Source organism: Dryobates pubescens, chromosome 36 (genome assembly GCF_014839835.1).
Source record: "Dryobates pubescens isolate bDryPub1 chromosome 36, bDryPub1.pri, whole genome shotgun sequence".
NCBI lineage: Eukaryota > Metazoa > Chordata > Aves > Piciformes > Picidae > Dryobates > Dryobates pubescens.
This window is the reverse complement of record NC_071647.1, coordinates 4,076,689-4,103,655: the sequence shown is the minus strand read 5'-3', so window position 1 is coordinate 4,103,655 and position 26,967 is coordinate 4,076,689. Positions and strand designations below refer to the sequence as shown.

Below are 26,967 nucleotides of genomic sequence, written 5' to 3'. Positions count from 1 at the left end.
TCATCACAGGCCCTTCTGAACAGTCCCTCCCCAGCCTTCCTGTAGGTCCCCTTCAGATATTGAAATGTAGCTCTAAGGTCTCCCTGGAACATTCTCTTCTCCAGGCTGAACAGTCCCAATTCTTTCAGCCTGGCTTCACAGGAGAGGTTCTTCAGCCCTCTGATCACCTTGGTGGCTCTCCTTGGACCGCAGATCTGTGTCTCTCTTGTGTTTGGGGCCCCAGAGCTGGACTTTCGGCTATATATATGTGTTAAAGGCATGAGACAGATACCTATATATGTATAGAGAGAGCCAGACATGGATAGATAGATCTAGATCTATATTAAAAGCATGCTATTGTAGGCAACTGCATCTTTCAATAAGAGAAAAAAAGATTGTGAGTGATCTGTTGCCCCTTCAAGGGCTGTACTCTCCTGGAGCATTTGCGTGCACACTTAATTAAAGCAGCATGAAATGAATAGAAAAGCATCAGTGTCTGTCTCAGTTTGTGGCAGTAATGACAGTCTCTGATGAATAAAACATCTCAAACTGTCACACACTTACTAGAGCATGCAGAAGTTAAAGAAAATCACCTCTGTAAGGATTCAACTTTCCCCTCTATGTTCAGGAAGCTCTGGTGAATGTGACAAGTCTTCAGCGAGCACGAGAGGGAAAGTCCTGTTTTGAAGTATCAGGAATCCTGTGGGAAGTGTGTGAGTGTTTGTTTTGCTTGCTTGTAGCAAATGAGAACCAAAATGCTGAGAGGTGTTCCCAGAATTTGGCATCAGCAGTGGCTGGAGTTTAGCCACAAGCAACGCTGCCTCTTAGTGCGCTTCAGGAGCTCGTCCAGCGCTTCGGACACTTGCTTCAATCAGGGCTTTTCCTCCCATCATAAATCATACACTGGGTTGTTCACTTTGTTCTTTGACTTTCTGGAATGGAGTTTGTCCATCATCTCCTCTGGAGTGCCACCCATTTGAGGCCTTTAGCCTTTTGTTTTCTCTCTACTTTTGCCTGTCCCCCCTCCTGTCCAGGAGTTACGTTTTCTAACTACAGTCCTGCAGATCCTTGGGAGCCACACAGCTGTCCAGGGGAGATCAACTGGGGAAGAAACATCAGTAGGCACTAAAAGCTAAAGTCTGTCTCTGTAGTTTTCTTGTGTTATCTGTAATGAAATATTCATCCTAACAGTTTAAAGCTGGTTTCCATAGAATCACAGAGTGGGTTGGGGTGGGAGGGACCTTTAAAGGTCATCTGCTCCAACCCCACTGCAGTCAGCAGGGACATCTGCAGTTAGAGCAGGTTGCTCAGAGCCCCAGCCAACCTGAACTGGAGTGGTTCCAGGGATGGGGCATCTCTCACCTCTCTGGGCAACCTGTTGTCCATGTTAGGTTGTTAATCTTAGTGACCAGAGGTGGAGAACCAAGTCTCCTTTACCAGAGGTTTGCATATTCTGCAGCTAATGGGGGGAACCTTATGGCTCCCAGCTCGTGCTGATCTGGAGCCCCTGCCCTTTGTTTGTCATTAATATTTATTGCAGCAATTAGCAGTGTGTGCCTTTATTGTTCTGTCTCTGCTGGCTGTCACGCTGTTTGATGTCTTCCATGTGGATCTGTTGGGGCTGCAAACTCAATACAGGCTTTGTGTGTCTGGGTGCTTCTGTACATGGGTTAGGGGGAGAGCTGGAGGTCCTGGCTGCTCTTGGATGCTTTGCTTCTTTGGTTTGGGGGTTTGTTTCTTTGTAGGCTAAAGGTCCTCACACTTCAGCTGGAAGTTCCTGTAGAAATGCACAACCTAAATACACAAACAACTTCTCAGTGAAAGGATGATTGCTTTGTGTTAGATTTAAAGCTGGTGACTCTAGGGCTCTGAAAGACAAATCAAAAATACAAAGCAGTTCTTCTCATGCTGATGCTGTTGATAATCTGCAGAGCTGTGCTGAGGTGCTCTTCTAGAAAGATCTGGATGTGCTGCAAGGTGTCCAGAGAAGGGCCACAAGGATGAGCAGAGGGCTGGAGCACCTCTCCTATGAGGACAGGCTCAGAGAGTTGGGATTGTTCAGTCTGGAGAAGAGGAGGCTCTGAGGAGACCTTCTTGTGGCCTTCCAGTATCTGAAGGGGGTCACAGGAAAGCTGGGGAGGGACTTTTGAGGGTGTCAGGGAGTGATAGGGCTGGGGGGAATGGAGCAAAACTAGAGGAGGGGAGACTTAGATTAGACATCAGGAAGAAGTTGTTCCCCATGAGGGTGGTGAGAGCCTGGCACAGGTTGCCCAGGCAGGTGGTGGAAGCCTCCTGCCTGGAGGTTTTTGCAGCCAGGCTGGAGGTGGCTGTGAGCAACCTGCTGTGGTGTGAGGTGTCCCAGCCCATGGCAGAGGGGTTGGAACTGGCTGAGCCTTGAGCTCCCTTCCAGCCCTGCCAATTCTGTGAAACACAATTTCTCCAGTCTTCAAAACCGCGCGAGAGGAAGCTGAGCAGGCAGCACTCCCTGCTGCCAGCATGGCTGAGCTCCGTGCAGTGAGGGCCTGTGTCTGGGAATGCTGAAGGCAGGAGTCTCCCTTGTGTTCTCACCAGTTGCTTTTTCCCTCTTCTGCTCTCCCCCTCCAGGCACCTCCACAGAGAACGACTGTGCTTTTGAACCAGACTACGCAATCCCACCGCTCCCAGTGACCGAAGGTATGCAGCACATTCGGATTATGGAGGGCATGTCCCGCTCCCTTCCATCCTCCCCCTTACTCACACATCAGTCTATCAGTGTTCGGCTCCAACCTGTGAAGAAGTTAACTGGTAAGGACTTTAAATAAAGTTCCTTGGGGCATTTAAGGTCCATTGGTGTCAGAAAAACGCTTCTGTGTCGCAGGCCTCTGTTTGTTGTAGCAGCTGCAACCGGGCAAAGCCAAGGGCAGATTGGATTTCGTGCCGGCAGAGAAGCCTTTCTGTTCTGAAAAATGATCTCTCTCTGGTTGACCAATAGTCTCTGGGTTTATAAGAAATTCCTAGCAGAGTGTCTTGCAGTTCTGCTTTGGGCTGTGGTTGATGTAAGCTGCAGCACAGGAGGTTCCACCTCAGCACAAGGGGGAACTTCTTTACTGTAAGGGTCACAGAGCGCTGGAAGAGCCTCCCCAGAGAGGTTGTGGAGTCTCCTTCTCTGGAGACTTTCAAGGCCCATCTGGGTGTGTTCCTCTGTGACCTGAGCTAGATTGTATGGTCCTGCTCTGGCAGGGGGGTTGGACTTGATGATCTGTTTGGGTCCCTTCCAGCCCCTGAGAGCCTGTGATGCGCAGTGGAAGCACTGCAGTCGTAAAGAACTCAATGCTGCAGTTTTGGGTGCTGAGAGATCACATCAGGAAAATGCTAAACTTGGACAACAGAGTGATTTTTTGTTTCTCTTTTTTTTCTTGATTCCTGCATATTTTTAAACTGTTTTCTTTATCTGATCTGCTGGGATTGTAGTATGAAAACCTAGAGGCTGTAAATTGGTTGGATTTCCAAAAGCACATGGAGAGTAATGTTCCTTTCCAAGCCTGATGTTGTGTTTCCGCTGGCAACAGCCTTGAGAAACCTGCTTCTTGCCTCAAGTCTGACATCCTGCAAACCACCACCCAGGTGCCCTGTTTGAACTAAGAGAATCATCCAAAAAGATCTTTTCCCCAATGCAAGCTGATCTCTGCTGACAAAAGGGAGCACTGGTAGACCTGTGCCTTTTGTTTTCCCTGCCATCTGGTGCAAAGGGAAAGCCAAAAGGACAGGAGGACAGGATTGCTGGATCGTGGCAGAGTCACTCTGCAGGGTCTCCTAGTGGTCTGAGCCTCTTCAGTACCAGTGGAGCTCAAGAGGTGCAAGAGAATCAGGCAGAAGGAGATACTAAAGGAGATGGAAATAGTTTCACAGGAAAGTTTTGGTGTCTTCATAACTGCAACATGAGTTTCCCATCACTGAGAACTTCTAAAGCCTGTCTGAAGTTCTGCCTTAATATGAAACCTTAAAGCAGCTTTCTGGGGAGAGAACAGCAATGTAGTTCAGAGGCCAGCTCTTCAGGAGTGCTGATGATGTGACACTGGGATGATTTGTGGGGTTTTGGAAACACTTCTCTTTCTGAGAGTGTTCTTCATATCTGGTCTTGAGTCAGGGCTGTGCAGCTGCATGTTCACAGCTGCTTTCTGTTTGTCCATTGGGGTTTCCCGCTCTGCTGCAGGAAGACAGTGCATTGGACTTCAGCAGAATAGCTGCTGAGACAAGTTAGATTTGTAGGAGTGAAGTTTTGACTTCTAGAATCATGACACTCAGTAGTGGAAAACAAAAGTAGCTTCAAATCACAATCCATTTCAGCCTGGAGTCTCTAAGACCTCAGCATTTTTCATCCTAGTTACCTCCTCCCTACCAATACACACTGCTCACTGCACTGCACAGGGTGGATGTTCTGTGTGCTTGGCTTTGTTGTGGGGGTGTTTTAATCCTGTCCTGCCCCATAGTGGTGGAATCCACAGCTTCCCTGCCATGACAAACATGGGTTGTGAAAAATGACAGAAAGAAACCAAGGCTCTTTCTTCTCCTTGTATCATGTTGGTACTTCTTGAATTTCATGTGTGCTGCACAGCTACTTTGTGCCTACTCTTCCTGTGTCCTTTTCTCCCATGATCCTCACATTTAGCTACTTTCCTCTTTCCTGCATATTCTGACTGACTTGAAGGGGTTTCCTGCTTTGTTTTGTGTGGTGTCCTTAGCAGAGCCGCTTCCCTGGACCTCTTTTCAGTTAGGAAGGGATGAAAAGCTTTTCTTTTTTACAAAGAGTTTAGGCCTTTGTGGTATCTTTTATCTTCTTCATTACCCTCCTGTCCCCTTCTTTTGACTATAATCCTTTTGGTTTATTTGCTCTCCTGGTGTAGCTCTGAGTAATGTTACATTCATGTATCTACTTGAACAGTTCATTGCTCTTCCCTGAACCACTGGCAGAGGATTTAAGCTGCACCCTATGGAAAGAGCAATTTTTCCTCAGACCACTGCAGCTCCATTTCTCTAACAGCTTCCAGCCTGCTCAGCAAGCTGCCTTGGTGTAGATCTGCTGCCCTCCTGGCTTGTCAACAGACATTAACCTCCTCCCACCTCTCAAAATCACGACAATCCATCCTAGCAGATCAAGCTCCATGTATTCATAATTGCCTTTTTCCAGGTGGAACCAGACCAGGCTCCATTTCGCTCCAGACTCTGAAAGCTTTTGTAGGATCTGGCAGGGCTGCTGTTTGGAGTGTCCTGAATAGAGCAGCCCCAGGAATTCCTGCAGTGGCTTTTGCAGGAGGGGATGGGGATTCATGGAAACTTCAGGGGTCTGGGCAGCTCAAGCAGCAGGGAGGTGGCTCTGTAGAGCCACTCTGGTGAAAATGCATTTGTCAGTCTGGCCTGGAAACTCTATGTGACAAAATCTAGAGCTGAGCAAGGTGTGTATGGAACTGGATGGCCCCAGTGCAATGCTGATAGTGCTTATGACACAAAATGAAGATGAAAAGTGCAAATTACTATTACACAAAAGTAAGAGAAGAAAAGTGTAGGCTCCTGGTTTTGTTCAGAGATCCCTTTTGGAGCCACACACAAGAATCTGATTGGGAAGATGACTCTGTCAGCCACTTGCATCCTTTTCCTTCTGCATCTGGTTTAAATTCCCTTTTCCAGCTAGACCCAGCCCAGGATGCCATGAAAACATGTGCTGATGTTTGGCACATAGGTGTCTTGATGAATCCAGTGGAGCTCCTGATAGGCTTAGAAGTCAAAGTCTGTGTCAGTGTGGTGGTGATTCTGTAAAATGTTCTTCGTTTGGTTTACTGTTGCTGCTGTAAGGGGAAGTGGTTTACTTAACATCCACATGCAGTCATTAGAAGAATTTGGTTGCTTTCATTAAGGTACCATGGAAAGGAACTGAGAGAGTGATCTTTGCAGTCTTTGGTATTCATAGAATGGTTTGGCTTGGAAGGGATCTTCAAGATCCAGCCCCCCTGCCATGGGCAGAAACACCTTCCACTAGACCAGGTTGCTCAAGGCCTCATCCAACCTGGCCTTGGATACCTCATAGTAATATTATTCACTTATTATTCATAGTATTTACCATGTTTCTTCACCTATTCCTTATTGCCTCTTATTTGCCATTAATCTGAGAGATCTAAAAAGCAAAACAAGTCTCTCAGCAGCAGCAGGAGATGGCTGTTGAACGACCATTTACTGCATCAGCAAATAAAAATGGCTGGATTTTTGCTGGGGGACAGGGACTGCCGGTTTGTAAAGATGCTCCTCATTTGTATGCACTGGCAGAACAGCATCTTCTCTAAGAGGAGAGCACAGAGATCATCCAAGGGCTGGAGCACCTCTGACGTGAGGATAGGCTGAGTGAGCTAGGGGTGTTCAGCCTGGAGAAGAGAAGACTCTGGGGGGACTTTAGAGCTGCCTTCCAGTACCTGAAGGGATCCTACAGGAAGGCTGCAGAGGGACCTTTCCTGAGGGTGTCTAGAGACAGGACAAGGGGGAATGGTTTGAAGCTGAAGGAGAGCAGGGTTAGACTGGATCTTAGGAAGAAGTTCTTCAGTATGAGGGTGGTGAGACTCTGGAACAGGTTACCCAGGGAGGCTGTGAATGCCTCCTTCCTGTGGGTGTTGGAATGGACTGCCCAGGGAGGTGGTGGAGTCGCCGTCCCTGGAGGTGTTCAAGGGGAGATTGGACGTGGCACTTGCTGACATGATCTAGTTGTGAGGTCTGTTGGAACAGGTTGGACTTGATGATCCTTGGGGTCTCTTCCAGCCTTAGTTACTGTGATACTGTGTGATACTGTGATTGGATGACGTGTGGAGCAGCAGAGCCTGGTTGAGAGGCATCCCTGCCCATGGCAGGGGGGTTGGAGCAGATGATCTTTGAGGTCCCTTCCAACCTAAGCCACTCCATGACTCGATGAAGGTCATAGCCTTGTGCTATTTTTGATGTGTTTCTCCCCACTTTCACCCAGTACCCCTCTCTGATTCTACAGAAGCCTTTAAGTGCCATTGTAACCTACTCGAAATCTGGCAGAACTGATAAGCAACTGGGTTCACAAATCCTTGTCTGGCTGTGGGAGCTTTGAGATCAAAACAAGCAGGCAGCAGTTTGACAGCAAGAGCAGGGAGACATTTCACAAAACCTCACTGGCTGTGATGGTTTCCTCTGCTGCTTTGTCTCAGGCTGCTGTCCAGTTGTTATCCTGCACAATAACAGCAGTGATGCCTTTTGGAAGAGGCATGAGGGTGATTCTGGGAAACTGGAGTAGTACAAAGGGAGGCTTTTGTCTGCCTGACAGTTGCCACATGGATCTTTCAAAGAGACCTTCAGAGCATAGAAAATTGTTGAGAAATTATCCAATTGTAGGAGCTGCTTCATGCTGTTTGCTCCTTCCATACATTTGTCTGTGACCACCCCATTCATGGCAGAATTTCCATATCTGCAGGGTGGTGGAGTACCAGAATGCTGCCATTTGTTACATAAACCACTCTGGTGGCTCATAGCTAGATATTTAATTGGGTTTTTTTCTTTTACTAAAGATTTCTATTCCCAAGACCATTTACAACCAAAAGTGGCTGTACCACCTGCCAGGCTGGTGGTCTCAGGAATTCCTCAGAGGTGAAAATGTAAACACAGAAGACTTCTTTAAGCTCTTCACAAGGGGATTTGCTCACATTGAAGCATCTTGGGGCATGCTGGATCCACACGTGTCTCCTCCAGTGTCCTAGAGAAGATTGGTCAGCTCTGACAGGGAGGGGAAAGCAGCTACTGAAGTGGCTCCTTTTTGTGGGCATCAGGGGGTGCCATGTTCATTTGGGGATTAATTCAGCCCTCAAAGCAGGAAAAGAAACCTGTATGGTACAGGGAAACTTGCCCAGTAGGAACTGTGATTCCCTCTCCATCTCTCTGTTCCTTTCCCATCTCTTTCTATCCCTTCCCCATCTCCCTCTGCCCCCTCCCCATCTCTCCCTGCCCCCTCCCCATCTCTCCCTGCCCCCTTCCCCATCTCTTTCCCTATTTATTACTTTATCAAAGAATCTTTTCAAGCCCCCACCTTGCCTGCTTTGTAACCAGTTCAGCTTTTCCTGCAGAGCAAAGCTCAAATGGGCGCTCTTGGCGCGGATCCGCGGGAAGCCGTTGCACAGCGCCTTGAGTTCCTTCCCGGAGGAGCTGAGGCCCCTTGCTCACATGTTGCTATCTGGCTTCTTCTCTGTGTGGAGACTTGGCTGAATGCAGAGGTTGATAAATATTCAGTGTGGCTGCAATTTTCACCCTGCTGAATAGTCTGGTGATTAAGAAAAACTAAGGTCATTGTGGCTCTGAAGGATGAAGTAATAGTGGGCATAAGTAATCAGCTCCCCTCTCCTGCCTCTATCACCTTTTGTTCAGCAGTGGCTGAGAGCACATTTTGCATCCTCCTGTTCAGCCTCAGTTTATGCTGTTTATTTATTTATTTGTAATAACAGCAGTGGCTTTATCAGCAAAGTGTAATGTGAGAAATACCTAATGAAAAGGGAAAAGAGAAGAATGAAAAGCACCCTCCTAGGCCAGGCTCAGTGTGTGGAAGACACCAGTTTGAGTTCTCTCTGGAATAAAAGTAGCACTTAAAAGTCCCAATGCTTCTTGCACAAAGAGAGCAACTGCTTTCAAACATTGCCTCACTGGTGCCTCAAAGCCATGGTTGCAGTGAGGAAGACATCACTGTGTTGGGCACCTTAGGATCATAGAATCCATAAGGTTGGAAAAGACCTCAGAGATCAAGTCCAACCTGTCACCCAACACCTCATGACTAACTAAACCATGGCTGCAAGTGCCACTTCCAGTCCCCTCCTGAACACCTCCAGGGATGGGGACTCCACCACCTCCCTGGGCAGCACATCCCAGTGGCCAATTCCTCTTTCTGGGAAGAACTTTCTCCTCACCTCCAGCCTAAACTTCCCCTGGCACAGCTTGAGACTGTGTCCTCTTGTTCTGGTGCTGGTTGCCTGGAAGAAGAGACTAACCCCCACCTGGCTACAACCTCCTTTCAGGTAGCTGTAGAGAGCAGGAAGGTCTCCCCTGAGCCTCCTCTTCTGCAGGCTAAGCAACCCCAGCTCCCTCAGCCTCTCCTCACAGGGCTGTGCTTGAGGCCTCTCCCCAGCCTCATTGCCCTTCTCTGGACATGTTCAAGTGTCTCAACATCTTTCCTAAATTGAGGGGCCCAGAACTGGACAAAAGACTCAAGGTGTGGTCTAAGCAGTGCTGAGCACAGGGTACAATGACTTCTCTGCTCCTGTTTGCCACACTCCTCCTGATGCAGGCCAGGATGCCCTTGGCCTTCTTGGCCACCTGGTCAGATCTTCATGCAGCGAAGTGTGGCCCTTCCAGGGGGGTGCTTACAGAGATGGATCTGTCTAAGTACTTTCCTGAATCCATGCCAAAAATAGAAACCCAGTGTGGTTTTGAAGGTAAGATATTGGGCTGAAGAACTCAAGGTTTAGAAATATCTGAGGGCTGGGTGTCAGGAAGGAAGGACAGCCTCTGCTAACTTGCTCCCTGTGATAGGACATGGGGCAATGGATGTAAAATACTGCACAAGAGGTTCCACCTCAACATGACAAAGAGTTTCTTCACTGTAAGGGTCACAGAGCACTGGAGAAGGCTGCCCATGGAGGTTGTGGAGTCTCCTTCTCTGGAGACTTTAAAGCTCTGTCTGGATGTGTTCCTGTGTGACCTGCACTGGATTCTATGGTCCTGCCCTGGCAGAGCGTTGGACTCGATCTCAAGAGGTCCCTTCCAGCCCCTAACATCCTCTGGTCCAGTGGTATTGGACTGATGAACTCAGCTACCAATGCTTCATTCTATTTCTCTGGAACCCACCATGTGCAAAGGGTTTGCAGAAAGCCCAGTGCTGCACTGCCCCTCTCCTCAGCAAAGGTTTTTCATTTCCCTGCTGTAAATGCATGGAGGATAATTTGATGTATTTTATTTTTATGACCTGCACAGGGATAATTTTATTCATCACTGTACTTGGCCACTTCTATTCCACACCCCACTCCCCCCCCCCCCATTGAATGACAGATTGCAAGCTTTAGGATTCTTTTAGAAGGAGCATGTGTGTGTGGGTGGCCATGCTCAGAGGGAGGAGGGGTGGGGAATATTAGTAAGAAACAGAGGAAATAAATCATGGTTTTCTAAAAGTGGCCTAGATGATTAGGGTCACATTCTCAAAGGTCTCATTCCTGTAGCCAGTCAATCATAGAATGGTTTGGGTTGGAAGGGACCTCCAAAGGTCATCTGGTCCAATCTCCTGCAGTCAGCAGAGACATCCTCCACTAAGTCAGGTCACCCAGAGCCTTGTCAAGCCTGACCTTGAATATGTCCAGGGATGGGGCCTCAACTACCTGCCTGGGCAACCTGTTCCAGTGTTCCACCAGCCTCCTGTATGCTTCTGTGCCCAGTGTGAATTAGATCCTTCAGTGTCTTTGAAGATGTGGACAAGAGGAACCAGTTTCTTTGCAAATCACCTTCTTTGAGAACATTCCTCCTCTTCTCTTTGGGATTCTGGGATCTTTCCTTAAGAATAAACTTCCTAGGAACAAGTAGGAATGTCCAGGTGTGTTTAGGCCATTAGCAACATCCACTTCCCTATGGAAAACATGCAGAGCTTACTAGATCCTTCAAAAAATGGTGAGAGAAGAGCTAAGATGAAGACTTGCTCTTACCTGTGACACCACTGTAGTTCTCAACACCCTCCAGATCCAGCTGGGCTGAGGACACCCATGGGTAACATCCCCTGTGCCACCATCATACATGTAGGAATAAGTTCTTTACCATGAGGGTGGTGAAACACTGGAGCAGGTTGCCCTGGGGAGGTAGTTGAGGCCCCCTTAGAGATATTCAAGGTGAGGCTCAACAAGCCAATGAGCAACATGGCTCTAGCTGAGGATGTCCCTGCTGAGTGCAGGCCTGGATGACTTTTGGAGGTCCCTTCCAACCCAGACCAGTCTATGATTTGGAGTGCTGGGGTCTTGTCCTCACTTGTCCCTCTGCGTCTTCCTTTGCATCCCTTGGGAGCAGCCATTAGGATTGTGAATTCTTCCTTGTCTGCATCTTCAGTGAATGGTGAAATACTCTTGATGCTAATTGTCATTGTGGGACTAAACAAGCTGAGATCCCTCTACTTGTAAGCTTTAATTGTTTCTTGTTTAATGGCGACAAACCCAAATTAATAATCGCAGCCCTCTGGGACTGTGCAGTCTCCAAACTGCTGCACTGACTCAGCTGGGTGTGAAGTGAGAGGTGAGGGGGCAGCTGCTGTAGGGAGTGAGTGCTGGGGAGAGGCTGGCAGCTCTTTGTTTAGATAAAGCAGTCAAGTTTGGATTTGCTTGGTGAGCAGAGCCTCTGAGCTCCTGCGCGGCGTCAGCTGTGGTGCAGTAGCTGCAGCTCTCTTGATCTCAGGGTGTTCTCTGAACACACTAAATGGAAAGCTTCTGCTAATGGTTGGGTACAATAATCTGGGGTTCCCCTCTCGTACAGCATGGGCCCCTCACTCCAAGTAGGACGTTGAGGGGCTGGAGTGTGTCCAGAGAAGGGCAACAGAGGCGGGGAAAGGTGTGGAGAGCAGGGCTGGGGAGGAGCAGCTGAGGGACCTGGGGTTGTGTAGTCTGGGGAAGAAGAGGCTGAGTGGAGACCTCTTTACAACTCCCTGAAAGGATGTTGGAGTGAGGTGGGAGTTGGTCTCTTCTCCCTAGTATCAGGTAATAGAATGAGAGGAAATGGCCTGAAATTGTGAGGGGAAGTTCAGGCTGGATCTCCAGAACAATTTCTTTGCAGCAAGAGTGGTCAGGTGCTGGAACAGGCTACCCGGGGAGGTGGTGGAGTCCCCATCCCTGGAGGTGCTCAGGAAACGTGTGGGCATGGCACTTGGGGACGTGGTTTAATGGCCATGGTGAAGGTTGGACTTGATCTTTAAGGTCTCTTCCAACCAAAACAATTCTGCCGTTCTATGGAGCAGAAACCTGGTTATTGTTTATAGCAGGCCATGGCACTTGTGTCTGAGTGTCTTTTCCTGCTGTGCTCTATCCGGAGGTGCTTGAGGGGCACTGCCAGCCTTGCTTGCAGAGCAGGGGCTGTTTGCAGGTGAATTTGGGGCTGCTTTTGCTGTGTGTGTGGGAGAGGTGGCTGGATCCCTGCTCGGTGGCAGTGTCGCTCAGGCAGTCAGCCACCTGATGGTGCTGCAGTTTGGTTCATCTCAGGCTTCCTGCCATAAAGCCTGAGGTTCTCACCTGCACTGAGCTGCTGTGCGGCCTCCACGGGGCTCTCCGGTACCCTCATTCTTCACAGATGCCGGCTTGGGATGTTGTTAGCATCCTGCCGTTTCCCCTTCCTTGCTGAAATGGGAAGAATGGGAATTATTTATTTGAAATCACTCCCCAAAACAGGTTGTTTCCTGGTGTGTTTGCACAATGCACCCAGGGCATCCAGGCCCTGGAGGGATGTGATTGTGCCTGTGGTGATTTGTGCTGACTGCTTCGGTCGGAACAATGAAACCCAGCCGAGAAGGGGATGCTGCAGCTTTAAAGCATCCAAGGGCTCACAGCCTTTTAGTATAAATTGTTCCCAGAATCCATGTCACAACTCCTTATATGGGGCTGCTTTTTTTTCTCCCGGTTGCCATGACAACAGCAGCACTGCACCATTCATCAGCTCTGGTCCTGGGCTGCATTGCTAACCCTTCGGCTTACTCCGAAAGGCTGAGGAGAGCATCAGTGACTCCTTCACTCCCGTGCTCTGCACCATTCTCTCCCTCTTCTGCCAGCAGTTTGCTCGAACAACAGAGCAAATGGAGCTGCGCCACAGAGAGAAGCTGTTCAGATCCTTCCTTCCCCCCCCGAGGGAGGCGTAGAGGCTACATTTGCTGCAGCGTTCCGGAAGGGAAGGCTCTTTGATGCCGAGAGACTTGAGGAAGAGAGAAAGCTCCGTGTCTGGGAGCCCTTCTGAAAGCATCTCCCAGGCTGCTCGCTGGGGATGGAGGAGATGCAGGAGTGAGGCTCGTTAGGGGCAGAGGCACCGTGGGGAGATGGTTGTTGTGCGTTTGGGAGCGGAGCCTTGACATCAGCAGCGGGAGGTGTCACCTGTAACATCATCCTGACGTTGGGAGCAGCAGTATGGAGCGAGGGGTGGACCAGAGGAGGGTCCTCACTTGAAGTGCTGCTCTCAAGGCATTCAGTCCCCATGAATTAAGAGGCTGAGCCAGCTCCTGCTGCGGGACCACACGCTCTCAGGTGATGGGCAGAGAACACGGAGCCTTGTGAGTATCTGGAGGATTTGCCTTGCGTGGACGGTGATGTGAATCGCGTTAGGTGCTCCTCAGCCTCCTCCAACTCCACAGCAAATCCTGGAGAGAGAAGAGATTCTGATGCTCCTGGTTTCCAAGGAAGCCATTATTGGAAGGGTTTTAGTGTGGGTAAGGGTTGTGCTGCCTGGGTTATTTTTCTGGTAGTTGTTGGGGGAACACTTTTGCATAATGTGAGTTGGTCACCCGCTTGCTAGGACAGGCAGAATCCCACACACCAAATGGGGGGAATGCCACTTCTCAGCATGGCTAAATGGAACTGCTGAGGAGGGAGCTGAAAAATACTACAGATACTGAATGGGTTTGTTTTTTTTGGGGGGTGGTGGTGTATCAGATTGTAGAACAATGGGCTTGAGAAAATATTTTCCTTCTGTGTGGGGAAAATGCCCCCAAATCAGACCTGAGTGGGTTACAAAACCCCTGTGTGCCGAGGGAGAGAGATGTCCGCTCCTCACTAGAGGAGTGAGGTTTTGAATGGAGCTTCGCAATCCAGGGCTGCCAGAGGAAATGCAAACAAACAAACAATCATCCTCGAGGTATAATTGAGGAAAAGCAAGTCAAGTGCCTGCTGCTGGGTGTTGCATCTGATTTCTGAGGGGTGCTGTGCTTAAAATCGTCGGTGTCGGGGCAGACTTCCGTCCCCTGGGGTATTTTTGTATCGCACCGTTCGCGGTGCGCTCGCATTTCTTTTCAGTGCTTTCTTTAGCTCTCACACTGTCAGCATGCCGTGGAGCTGAAATTCCTGGGTGTCATGTAGGTGTGGGGGCTGGATCTGAGGCCCACTCTTGGCTTGCTGAGCTCCACAGTGATGACAAGGACCGAGGTAGCTGTGAAGTGCTGTTTAGATTCGGGGGGTGTTCAAGATGCGCAGTGTATATTTTTTTTTTGGGGGGGGGAACACACCATCGTTAATTTTCTGTTTAATTCTCCTTGATGCATTACAATCTGTGGCTCCCCAGAGGTTTAACAAGTGGAAAACTTGTGTTTTGTCAGAGCCATTGAGTTGTCCCTTTAAAAACAGGACAGCAGCCACACACACAAGCGGCACTTCATTGTGGCTTTGGCACTTGCGTTGCTTGGCACTGTAGTGTGGCAAACCCTGAGCAGTGAAACCTGCTGGGGGAGGAGGACCCACTTTGATTTGTAAAGATATGTGCTGGTTTGAGTTATTCCTTTATTTTCCTGGGTTTGCCCATTCTTACTAATTTTTTGGGATGCTTCCCCCATTATTTTTGGACTTGTGATCTGCTCTGGCAGCTTAAATGGCAACCAACTGGGCTTGCAGAAACGAAACAGGTGGATGGCTGTGTCTCCGTGGTACCCACAAACGGGCATTTACCTTGCTTAAAGTGCAGTCATCTTTATAAATCAAACCCTAACTTTCTGGGAAATGGGGAAATTTCCCACTTGGAAGTTTTTGGAAGCTCTCTGCAATTTCACAGACTCGCAGAACTGTCAGGGTTGGAAGGGACCTCAAAGACCAATCAGTGCCAACCCCCCCTGCCAAGGACAGGGACACCTCCCACTAGGTCAGGTTGCTAGATTCAGTATATTCTGAATTAAACCAGGTGCTGTGCTGAAGGCTTTTCTTCTGTTCAGCTGTCAAACTTGTGGCATTTCTGCATTAATTTCTGGACAGTTTGGCTGTGATAATGGAGGGAAGGGGAAAAAACCCTCAGCCTACTGTAGTTACTGGCTTTTGAAAGTCACTAACCGGTTCCAGCATGGATTTTCCTGCCTGCTGCTTACCCAACAAACCTAATTCTGTCTTGTTTTGACACCCAGCTACCTTCCATATTGACAGAACAGGAATTGTCATAGAGACATGCAAAGAATCCCACATGCTTTCCCTCACTGTTTGTGTGGGAGATGGCCTGCCAGGCCTGCAGAGCCTTTAGGATTTGCTCTTCCCCGGGATTTGATTTTGCAGCGAGCTCATGAGCTGCTCAGACTTGCATCGAGGATGGGGTAAACGTGTCATCACAGCCCCAGAGCTGGGAAAAGCTGAGAACAGCTTTTAATTTCAGGTATTGGTGTAGATGCTTAAACAAAGGGGGAACCCCCAAGGTTTGTTTAGTGCAGATAACATCAGAAAGGCAAACAAAAGAGCCCTCAACTTCCAGGGCTGCTCAGAAGCTGCGAGCTGGAAGCCTGTCCTTATTTCACACTGGTGCTGCACAAAATGGAGCATCTGTCACGATTACACTTCTGGTGTGTGAGAATTTTAATTTTTAGACACAGCTAAGAGGTTTCTATAGCAAGAGAAGGTGGTGTAGGAAGCCTCCTGTGGAGTTAACTCAGGCCATTGCTCTTCCCTCTGCTACGTCTTTCCTCCTCCTGCTTCCTAGAGCATGCCCTCGAAGGTGTTCTCTGTACTTGGCCATGCTGCTCCTTGTGAGCAGAGGGCATTTCACGGGGTTCACTCTTCTGGAGTAAGCCTCATCTCTAGCTGAGCTGCTTGTTTGCTAAGGAAAAGCCCTCACCTTCAGCTGGGCTGCTTGTTCTGATCCTTTGCTGCTTCTCTAACAATGAGACAACCTGGTTTGCAAACTCTTCTTCCTGAGTCCTGAATGATCACCCTGGGTTGTTGAGCTGGGTGACTTTTGTCTGAAGACTGACCATTGCTTTTGCAGAAGTCCATTTCTGATGTGGTCTGTATCTGGTTGCTTCAAATTGTGTGGGAGGCTTTGGTCAGGCTCAGCAAGGCTCAGGGTGTTAGCACCAAGTTTGGAGTGATGCCGCTCATTAAGTGCAGCACGTGTACAGCATCCTGCTGGGGTCACATACTGCAGAGCTGCATGCTGGGCTCTCATCACAGGTCCCTGACCAATGCCTAAACCAGACAGAAAGCTGAGAATTGAATCACAGAATCATGGAACTGTTGAGGTTGGAAGAGAGCTTTGAGATCAAGTCCAAAAGCTCACCAGAGCTCACAATCCCTCCACTGCCACTGAACCACATCCCTCAGCACCACATCCAGTGTCTTTTAAATCCCTCCAAGGATGGTGACTCCACCACCTCCCTGGGCAGCCTGGTCCAGTGCCTGAGAACCTTTTCTGTGGAGACATTTTTCCTAATATCCAACCTGAACCTCCCCTGGCACATCTTGAGGCTGTTCCTTCTTGTCCTGTCACTTGTTGCATGTGAGAAGAGACCAAACCCCACCTGGCTCCAGCCTCATTTGAGGCTGTAGAGGATGAAGTTGTAGAAATTGATTGTTGGCTCTGGACCATTCCTTTGGCACTTGGAATCTCTTCCCTTGCTCTGTGGTTACTCCCCTGGAGTAGCTGTTGGTGTTGTGTAATTCCATTCCTGGACATCTTGCTGATGAAACCTCATGCACATGATTTGGAGCTGTAGCAAAGGTGCCTTTAGCCCAGGCTGTATTCCTCTACACCTTCATGCCTTCTCTGGCTTAACTATGGTTCCTGCACCTCAAAACACTCAGTGGTACAATCCATCCCTCTTCCCTGCACTTCATTAAGAAATAACATATTGTTTGCTCCCAAAATAGGATTCCTGGTTTGTTTCCAAGTACATATTGTGCCTATATGCTTCTGAACGAGCTGATTTCTTATTCCAGCATCAGCTTTTTTTTAACCATTCCTCAGCTTTTTTTTTTAACCATTCCTCAGCTTTTTTTTTTTAACCATTCCTCAGCTTTTTTTAACCATTCAACCAGTAATCCCTGAAGTACCCTGAAGGCTTGGTGTACTCCAGCTGCTGGGCCTGAGGTTTGTGTGCTGCATGTGGAGCTGGGCAATATGGAGGGTTTTTTTGTCAGCAAAGAAGGATCCATCAGCTAAATGGAATGAGAAAACAAATAAGGCCAGGTTTGTTTTCCTTTGGCCACACTACCAAAGCACAACCAAACACCAACCAGTATTTATGTGGCTCCATACCTTTGTATTTAGTAAAGCAGCTACTCAGGGTCCTGCTGTGGGCCATGTTGTAGCTGAATGTTACCTTTCTCACTGGAGGATCACTCCAGTGAGTGTCCAGTTCTCGGCTACCCAATTGAAGAGCTCCAGAGAAGTGCTGGAGAGAGTCCAATGGAGGGCCATGAGGATGCTGAGGGGCCTGGAGCATCTCTCTTATGAGACCTGGGGCTGTGTAGCCTGGAGAAGAGCAGCCTGAGAGGGAAATCTTCTCAAGGCTCAGTACAAACTAAAGGGTGGAGGTCATGAGGATGGGGCTGGGCTCTTTTAAGTGGTGACCAGTGGCAGAACAAGGGGAAAGAGGTGCAAACTAGAACCCAGGAGGTTTCACTTGAACTTCAGGAGAAAATTCTTTTCTCTGAAGGTGCTGGAGCCTTGGAGCAGGCTGCCCAGAGAGGTTGTGGAGTCTCCTTCTCTGGAGACTTTTGAAACCTGCCTGGACATTGTGATCCTGGGCAACGTGATCCAGGCAAGCCTGCATTAGGAGAGGGGTTGGACCTTGTGAGGTCCTTTCCAGTCCCTACTATTCTGTGATCTTGTAGGACCCACAGGTCTGGTCCATGTCTTTCATAGTCTGAACCTGGCTGGGGCTTGTGCTGGCTGCCCAGGTGCCTCTTCCTTCGGGACTCTCTAGTGCAGGTGTTGCGACTCCTGATTAGCTTTGGGAGGCAGCTTGGCTGAAGATGACAATGTAAACATCTTATTTCTCAAGTGATTCTGAGAGGGTCCCTGTTGGCTCCTTGAAGGAGCTCTGTGTCTAACAGCAGCTGCAGGTTGCATTGAGCCTGATGCCTCACCATGTGCTGCTTCAGGTCTTGGTAGTTGGTGTTGCTTCAGGCTGTTCTGAACACACAACTGCAATTCCTATATGCTCTCCCTCTATCCCCCCAGCTAGAAAAGATGCTTGGGGAATCCTGTTCCCAAGCCAGCCTGGTTACATAGGCAAGAGGCCTGGCAGTGGGCAAAGCACATTGGCTGAAGCATTAGAGCATTTCATAGAATCACTGAATGCCTTAGGTTGGAAGGGACCTTAGACATCATTTGCTCCAACCTCCCTGCCATGGGCAGGGACATCACTCAACTAGACTTGGCTGCTCAAGGCTTCATCCAGCCTGGCCTTAAACACCCTCAGGGAGGAGGCATCCACAACCTCCTTGGGCAACCTGTTCCAGAGTCTCATCACCTGAGAGAACAGTACTGAAGAACTTCCTAAGATTGTGTCTCGCCCTACTCTCCCTCACCTTCAAACCATTCCCCCTTGTCCTACCTCTACACCTTCTTATGAAAGGTCCTTCTGCAGCCTTCCTGTAGCCCCCTTCAGGTATTGGAAGGCAGCTCTAAGGTGTCCCTGGAGCCTTCTCCAGGCTGAGCCCCAGCTCCCTCAGCCTATCCTCATAGCAGAGATGCTTCAGCCCTTGGATCATCTTTGAATCGTGTGCCCAAGTCAGCCTGGTCATATAGGCAAGAAGCCTGGCAAAGGGAAAGGCACATTTTCTGAAACAGCAGTGTTGCCTCTGGTCCCTTCTGAAGGGAGGTTGTAGCCAGGCAGGGGCTGGTCTCTTCTCCCAGGCAAGCAGCACCAGAACAAGAGGACACAGTCTCAAGCTGTGCCAGGGGAGGTTTAGACTGGACGTTAGGAAGAAATTCTTCATAGAGAGAGAGATTGCCCACTGGGATGTGCTGCCCAGGGAGGTGGTGGAGTCACCATCACTGGAGGTGCTTAGGAGGAGACTTGATGGGGTGCTTGGTGCCATGGGTTAGTTGATTAGGTGGTGTTGGATGATAGGTTGGACGTGATGATCTTGAAGGTCTCTTCCAACCTGGTCTATTCTATTCTATTCTATTCTATTCTATATTCTATTCTATTCTATTCCTAAAAGCTTTTCTGATTTCTTGTGTTTTGCACAAGAGAAATGATTGCTGTGGATCTCTCCCTGCTGCTAGAAAACAGACAGATCCTTGCTGCCCACTTAATTGAAGGGCAGGTTGTGGGAGTGACCAATCCACATTGTCTCCTAGTAAAGGACTCAGTGCTCCAGAACACATGGGCTGAGCTTGATCTTGTACCATCTTTGTTAGAAGTTTCTGTCAGAAGACAGAAGACATTCATGGCTGGATAAATTCATTGTTGTGCTGAAACCTTCCTTCTGGTTGCCAAGAAGCCAGCCCTGCTCTGAGTCACCATCTGAGCCTCTCACAGCCGATGTGTTTATCCACACAAGGTCGAATTTCGCCTTTCATCTTTGCATCCAAACACTACTTGGAGTGCTGGGCTGGAGCTTGGTTTCAGCAAGAAGTGGTTTTGCACTATAAATGTTTCATTACTTGAGAACCATGCAGTTAGAACTTCACTTCAGGTCACGTTCTGAAGCTGGGGTGCCCTTGGTTTTACGATGTCAGACCCTGTGAAATGGAAGGAGAGGAAATGTAGTGGTCAGCCTCAGTCCATCTGGGCTGGCAGATGTTGATTTAAGCCCAGCATTGTTCTCTCCCAGGGCTTTCAAACTTCACCTCTTGAGAAAACAGACTCGTTGATGTACCTTTGTTTTCAGCAGGATATGGTTGAGTACCACCTTAGTTCACAGAGAGGTGAAAGATGGGGACTGCGTTCTTCTGGTGTTGCCTCTTCTATTCTTTTACAGGGTTTCTGTGATTATTTGTTTTTCCCCTCCAGAAATGTAACACAGAGAAGTTTTCTTACATATTGGAGCACCTCCCCTATGGGGACAGGCTGAGACAGCTGGGGCTGTTCAGCCTGGAGAAGAGAAGGCTCTGGGGAGACCTTAGAGCAGCCTTCCAGCACCTGAAGGGGGCTACAGGAGAGCTGGGGAGGGCTTTTTACAAAGGTTTGTAGTGACAGGACAAGGGGCAATGGCCTGAAGCTTGAGGAGGGGAGATGTGGACTGGAGATGAGGAAGAAATTCTTGCCAGTGAGGGTGGTGAGACACTGGAACAGGTTGCCCAGGGAGGTCATGGATGCCCCCTCCCTGGAGGTGTTCAAAGCCAGATTGGTGGAGTCACCACCCCCGGAGGTGTTCAAGAAACATGTGCCCATGGCTCTTTGGGACATGGCTTAATGGCCATGGTGGTGTTGGGTTGATGGTTGGAGTTCACCTTAGAGGTCTTTTCCAACCAGCATAATTGTGTGATTCAGATGGCAGTGATGGCCATGGGACCAGGAGGTGTGCACAGATGCTGAGTTACTGTTGCTGGGCAGGCTCTGTTTACAGCTTCCTTAACACCAGGCAACTGCAAAGTGCTTATTAGGAAATCAGGTCCTGAGAAAGGTTCTGATCTTTCGAGGGCCCTTCCAACCCCTAACAATCTGTGATCCATTAGCCCAGCACTGCCAGGTCACCACTAAACCATGGCCCTCAGCACCACATCTCCACAGCTTTGAAACCCCTCCAGGGATGGGGACTCCATCACTGCCCTGGGCAGTCTGTTCCAGGGCTTCTTCCCCCTTAAGGATTGTCAAATTGCTCCTGGTGACTAACCTAAATCTCCCCTAGCACAACTTGAGGAAATTTCTTCTAGTCCTATCACTTCCTCCATGGGAGCACAGAGTGAGGATGGATTTGCTGTGGGTTTTGGGGGGTTAACACCTCTGGCTCCAAGCTTCTGCATCACAATGGGCAAGAGACAGTTACAGGGCTGTTCCCATCCTCTTTTCTGGTGTCTGGTGTCCACTGTACACAAGCTGCTGAGCTCAGTGAACCTGATCTTCCCATTCCTGAGGGCAGGACAGCAGTTAATAGCCACAGCGTGTCCTGAGTGCATCACAAGCATAGCAAACACGTTGGTGGGATGGGGTAGGAGAGCAGTGATTCTGAACACCTCCTATTCTCTGAACACCTCCTGGCTGAATGTGGCTTCTCAGCTACAGGGTGGGCTTCAGATTTTTTATTGGAGTCAAATCTCAGTGTAAATAAAAACAAGAGAAGGGCCTTGCAAGAGAGGAGAAGGTGTGCTGCCAGGAAGATCAGCTCATTTTGGAGATGGATTTATTACACTTGCTCTTTTCTTCTGTGGGAAGACTCTGCACTTACAATAAATATCTTTATTGAGGTTTGGGGTGGGTTTTTTTTTTTTGGTTGCTTGGTTGGGTTTGTTATTCTTTCCTAGGGGCTTGAGATAACTTCACCTCTGTAAAATCTTCAGGCAGGTTTTCACAGCCTGATTTGTTCAGTCTGTACAATTGCATCCCCCCACCCCAGGACAGAAGCGTTGGGGAGGCTGCAGCAAGCAGGCATTTTTGTCCCCAGATTTGTCTTACATTCAGCTTCCTACAGAAAGGAGGAAAGTGTGTTTGCTGCAGTAGTTCTTTCATTAATTTCTGGTTGGTTGTTTTGTTTATTCCCCTCATGAAATTTTAGCTTGAAATCAGAATCAGAGAATTGTCAGGGCTGGAAGGGACCTCAAGGCTCAGCCAGTTCCAACCCCCCTGCCATGGGCAGGGATACCTCACGCTACAGCAAGTTGCTCACAGCTACCTCCAGCCTGGCTGCAAACACCTCCAGGGATGAGGCTTCCACCACCTCCCTGGGCAGCCTGTGCCAGGCTCTCACCACCTTCATGGGGAACAACTTCTTCCTAACATCCAATCTGAATCTCCCCATTTCTAGTTTTGTTCTATCCCCCCCAGTCCTCTCACTCCCTGACACCCTAAAGAGTCTCTCCCCAGCTTTCTTGTAGGCCCCCTTAAGATACTGGAAGGCCGCAATAAGGTTTCCTTAGAGCCTTCTCTTCTCCAGACCAAACAACCCTGACTCTTTCAGTCTGCCTTCATGGCAGAGGAGCTCCAGCCCTCTGCTCATCCTTGTGGCCCTTCCCTGGACACCTTCTAGCACCTCCATATCCTTCTTGTAATAGAGGCTCCAGAACTGGACCCAGAGCTCCAGCTGTGGTCTCAGCAGAGTGGAGTAGAGGGGGAGAATCACCTCCCTCTACCTGCTGGCCACACTTCTCTTGCTGCAGCCCAGGATGTGATTGGCTTTCTGGGCTGCAGGTGCACACTGCTGGCTCATGTTGAGCATCCCCAAGTCCTTTTCTTCAGGGCTGCTTTCAAGCCTGGCACTGCCCAGCCTATATCAGTGCTGAGCCAGGCTTTATTTAGAAAACAGCAAACCCCTTTCTTTCTAAGCAGTGAATTAATGAGGCTACCTCTGGTTTGATTAAAGTGACCAAGCTCTTTACTGCTCTCTTCAGAGTAAATGCTCTTTACAGTCCATCCAGGTCCTTTTTGGACAGTTGTTCTCCTTTTTTCATGCCAGTGCAATACGAGTCACTGAGCTGCTGAAAGAACAACTCCAGGTTAGTAGGAGAGTGAATGGGAATAACGGACTCAGCACTCATGTTGTGCTGCAGTCTCATCTGGTTTGAATTTAACATTTAATGAAATAAAACTGTTGGGAGAAGGGATGTGAGGGGCTGAGGAATACTTTCCCCTCCAGCTCTATTTCATCCCATCTCTGCCATTTGGGAAGATTCTTTGGGTGCTTGAGCAGATCTTAAGCAGCCTTAGGGTGTAGATGCCACGATTCCACGCTCCAGACCCAGCTCCCTTTTTTTTCACTCTGGGTTTCTTCAGTATAGCCAAAGCCTGAAACTTGAAAAGGCAAACTGACTGCATCCAAAATCTATGACAAGAGTCAGTGGGTGAATTGCTTATTTTGGGAACAAGATGACTTAGGAAGCTGGAGCAAAAGATGCTGACTTCCTTTCTCTCCTTTCATCCTCCTCCTCTTACACAAGTTTCCACCTTGAGTCACACACGAGGACTTGCTACTAAAAGAGGCAATTTGAAAAGACTTTAGAAGATGCTGAAAAGAAGAATTTTAGATGGGGAATGACATGGAGAAGTCTACTACTGTGACACAGCTCCAAGGAGTCAAAAACAATTTGACAAGTTTGGGAAGATGAAAGTACCATAGCCTCCTCCTGCCATGTCTATATGTTAATTAAATAACTTGCTGCTTCTCAAAGCTGCTTCCCCTATGGGGATAAAGACTTCTTGGCAGCCCACACTGGAAATAAACTTATCTAGGGAAGAGAAAAGATTCCCCCCCACACTTTCTGGAATCATTAATAGAAGCAACTTTCTTCCTAAAGGCTTGCCAGAGTATTCCAGGCAACAGCTGCTCAACACATTCACACTGGGATGCTCTGACTGGCCTAAGCTAAAACGAAATCATTTGGGCTGACCTGGCAGAGGGCTGGTTTGCTGTCTGCTGGCTCCAGCAGTGAGAAGTTTGATAACAAATCTCTGTGCCATTTTACCCTGAATGACAGAAAGAAGTTGCACAGGAATATGGAAAATAGAAACTGAGCTCAGGTTTTTGCTGGAAGGGCAGAGTCCACACAGGTTTGTGTTTGAAGCAAACTTGCTGTCTTTGTGAATTCCTGGAAGTTTTTAAGGCCAGGCTGGATGTGGCTCTGAGCAACCTGTGCTAGTGTGAGGTGTCCCTGGCCGTGACAAGGGGGTTGGAACTGGCTGATCCTTGAGGTCCCTTCCAGCCCTGACAACTCTATGATTCTATAATGCACATGTTTGTTGTAGACATGACTGTGCTAGGCATGACTGAGCACCTCACACAGAAACCTGCATTGCTTAATTCTATGTCTGTTTAAAATGCACACAGGCCTTTGAAACCCAAAGTTATTTTCCCCTTTGAAAGTTGATTAGGAGGCAACCTGTGCCAGTGTCTCACCACCCTTACTATAAAACATTTCTTCCTCATCTCCAGTCTCAATCTGCCCTCCTCAAGCTTCAATCCATTGCCCTTCATCCTGCCACTACAAGCCCTTGTGAAAAGTCCCTTCCTAGCTTTCTTGTAGGCCCCTTTTTGGTACTGGAAGGCTGCTCTAAGGTCTCCCTGGAGCCTTCTTAAAGCTGAACAGCCCCAACTCTTGCAGCTTGTCCCCATAGGGGAGGTTCTTCATTCCTCTGATCATCTTTGTGGCCTCCTCCGGGCCTTCTTGAGCAGCTCCACATCCCTCTGACACTGTGGGCAGCAGAACTGGTCTCAGGATTGCAGAATCCACTCAGCCAGCAGAGGTTGTTCCTCATTGTTACCAAATAAAACCCAACCCAAAACATTTTCAGGAACTATAGGCAGAAACTTTATGTTTTATAGACATCTTGGAGTTTAAAGAAGAACTTTTACACTAAGACACTTGGTGATAATTGCTTCTTTTAACTCTCCTTTCCCATTAGTGCTCTTCCTTTACCAGCCTGCTGGACTCTCTTCCTGCTGTAGTTGCTCCATTCCTCTCTTTCCACCTTCATTTCCTTCAATTTTTCTTTTTCTTTTGTTTCAGCACCTTATCTCCTAAACTAAACACATTTGCTGCAAGTTTTGGAACCAGGCTGATGTTTCCAGACAGCACATTGTTCTCACTTACTGCTGTGTTCTGCCCTCCCCACGATGCTACGATAAGCAGGCGATGAGAGGAGTGAAGCTTTAGAAGTAAATAGAAAAGCTTTTATACTCTCAAATGACACAAGTGGAGAGGGGGGGGAAGCTGTTACACAATGATTTGTGTGGAATAATGCTGATTATCTAAAGAAGGGGGGGGGGAAAGAGCTGTTACACAATGATTTGTGTGGAATAATGCTGATCATCTAAAGAAGGGGAGGGGAGAAAAAAGCTGTTACACAATGATTTGTGTGAGATAATGCTGATAGCCAAAGGAGGATGTTAACCAAAGGGGGGATGTTGACCACAGGAGGATGTTGACCTCTCATTTCACTGGTTGAAACAATTCTATGGTTCTAAGTTTTCATAGAATGGCTTAGGTTGGAAGGGACCTTAGAGATCCAAGGTGACCTTATTGTGGCCTTCCAGTATCTGAAGGGGCCTACAAGAAGGCTGGGGAGGGACTGCTCAGGATCTCAGGTAGTGATAGAACTAGGGGGAATGGAATGAAGCTGGAGGTGGGGAGATTCAGGCTGGAGGTGAGGAAGAAGTTCTTCCCCATGAGAGTGGTGAAGCCTTGGAATGGGTTGTCCAGGGAGGTGGTTGGAGCACCATCCCTGGAGGTGTTTAAGCCCAGGCTGGATGAGGCTCTGGCCAGCCTGAACTAATGTGAGGTGTCCCTGCCCATGGCAGGGAGATTGGAGCTAGATGATCCTTGTGGTCCCTTCCAACCCTGACTGATTCTATGATTCTAGTCTGGGTCTTAGGATGAAGTTCTTCATGCTATGATTCTATGATCATGTTGCCCAACCTCCCTGCCATGGCCAGGGATGCCTCTCAACTAGATTTGGAACGATTGGTATCTTTTAAACCTTTCTGTGTAAAACTCCTAGTTACACACTACTGATGTATTAGTGCCCCAGCAAAAACCATCCTGGGCTCTGGGATGGTCTCTTTTCTTTTCTTGTTTCTAATGGCTCTTACCTCAGCAAAATCAAAAGAGTCCTTTGGGATCAGAGGCAGCGCTGAAAGGCTCTGTCCCTGGCGGTTTTGGGTGAGGTCCAGCTGTGTTCAATCTGACAGTTACTCCTTCCAGGAGCTTCATGGATCAATAGCACTGCAGCACTTAAAACATTTGAGTGTGAGGGAGACTTTCAATAAAATCCACTCTCTGCAGCATTACGTAGCCATTGGGCAGGCTCCAGCACGTGAGTCAGCCCTTGGCACGGCAGCCGCGCTGGTGAAGGAGAGGTGGGAGCGGAGGCTGCGTGGAGCTCCCACTTCTCCCCTCCTTAAATACAACTTTGCTGAGGTTTGCTCTCAAACCACTGCTCTGCCTCTCCCCATCACAGCCCAGCTTGGGCAGGATTTTGTAAAGGCTTGGGTGTGTTTTGGGCAGCTGCTCAAGAGGGTACAAGCAAGGGCTGTGAAGATGCTGAGGGGACTGGAATGTCTCTCTGATGAGGAAGGGCTGAGGGACTTGGGGCTTTTTAGCCTGGGGGAGACTGAGGGGGAATCTGCTCAATGCTTGTGGGTGTCAGGAGGAAGGGGCCAGGCTTTTATCAGCAGTACCCAAGGACAGGACCAGGGGCAGAAACTTGAATATAGGAAGTTCCATCTAAACAGGAGGAGGAACTTCTGTACTTTGGGGGGTGGTGAAGCACTGGAAAAGGCTGCCCAGAGACTCATTCCAAACCCACCTGGACACAATCCTGTGCAACCTGCTCTAGGTGATCCTGTTCTGCCAGAGGTGGAGGGGTTGAAGTCAATGACCTCCAGAGATCCCTTCCAACCCCTATCATTCCATGATTTCTCCAGCATCTTCCTTGTCCATAGCCAGGCTGGTTTCTTGAGTATCTATACAAAGGTATAGGGGTGTGTATGTTGCAGTCAGAGCATGGCATGAGTTCAGAGCTGCTGAAATTAACTGCCTGAAAAAACATTCTTTGTTCAATCAGGTCATTAGATGTTAATAACCCTTTTTCAGTGAAACATTCCTTTTGGAGCTGAAACTGAATTGAGTAGCTGGAGCCTTTTGCTAATCCCTGGTAATTTCCTTTCATCAATGCCTTTTAATCTACAGAAAGCCTTTTTTTCTTCTTTTTTTTTTAATTAAAATATGAACTCATCTATAAATGATGTGACAATGAGATGGTAATGGAGAAAATGCAATAGAATTGGGAAGCTCAATAGGCTGAACTGCAACACAATGCTGGGGGAGATAACACGATTGCTCTGAAAGAATCAACACATCCTGGTTTTCCTTTGGTTTGTTTTTATTTGC

The 26,967-nt window shown here is 48.5% G+C and overlaps 1 protein-coding gene across 6 annotated transcripts in view; it reads left to right on the top strand.

Moving 5' to 3' along the window:
• The window catches only part of TANC2 (tetratricopeptide repeat, ankyrin repeat and coiled-coil containing 2), a 300,071-nt gene that overhangs the window by 119,293 nt on the left and 153,811 nt on the right, over positions 1-26,967 (top strand). For 4 of the 6 annotated variants that reach the window (XM_054176994.1, XM_054176993.1, XM_054176990.1 and 1 more), the window contains one exon: positions 2,584-2,763. In XM_054176994.1, the coding sequence (XP_054032969.1) occupies positions 2,584-2,763 (180 nt within the window). Of the gene's footprint in view, positions 1-2,583; positions 2,764-12,686; positions 13,283-26,967 lie in introns of those variants that run through there. The other 2 variants (XM_054176995.1, XM_054176996.1) reach the window with 2 other exon arrangements.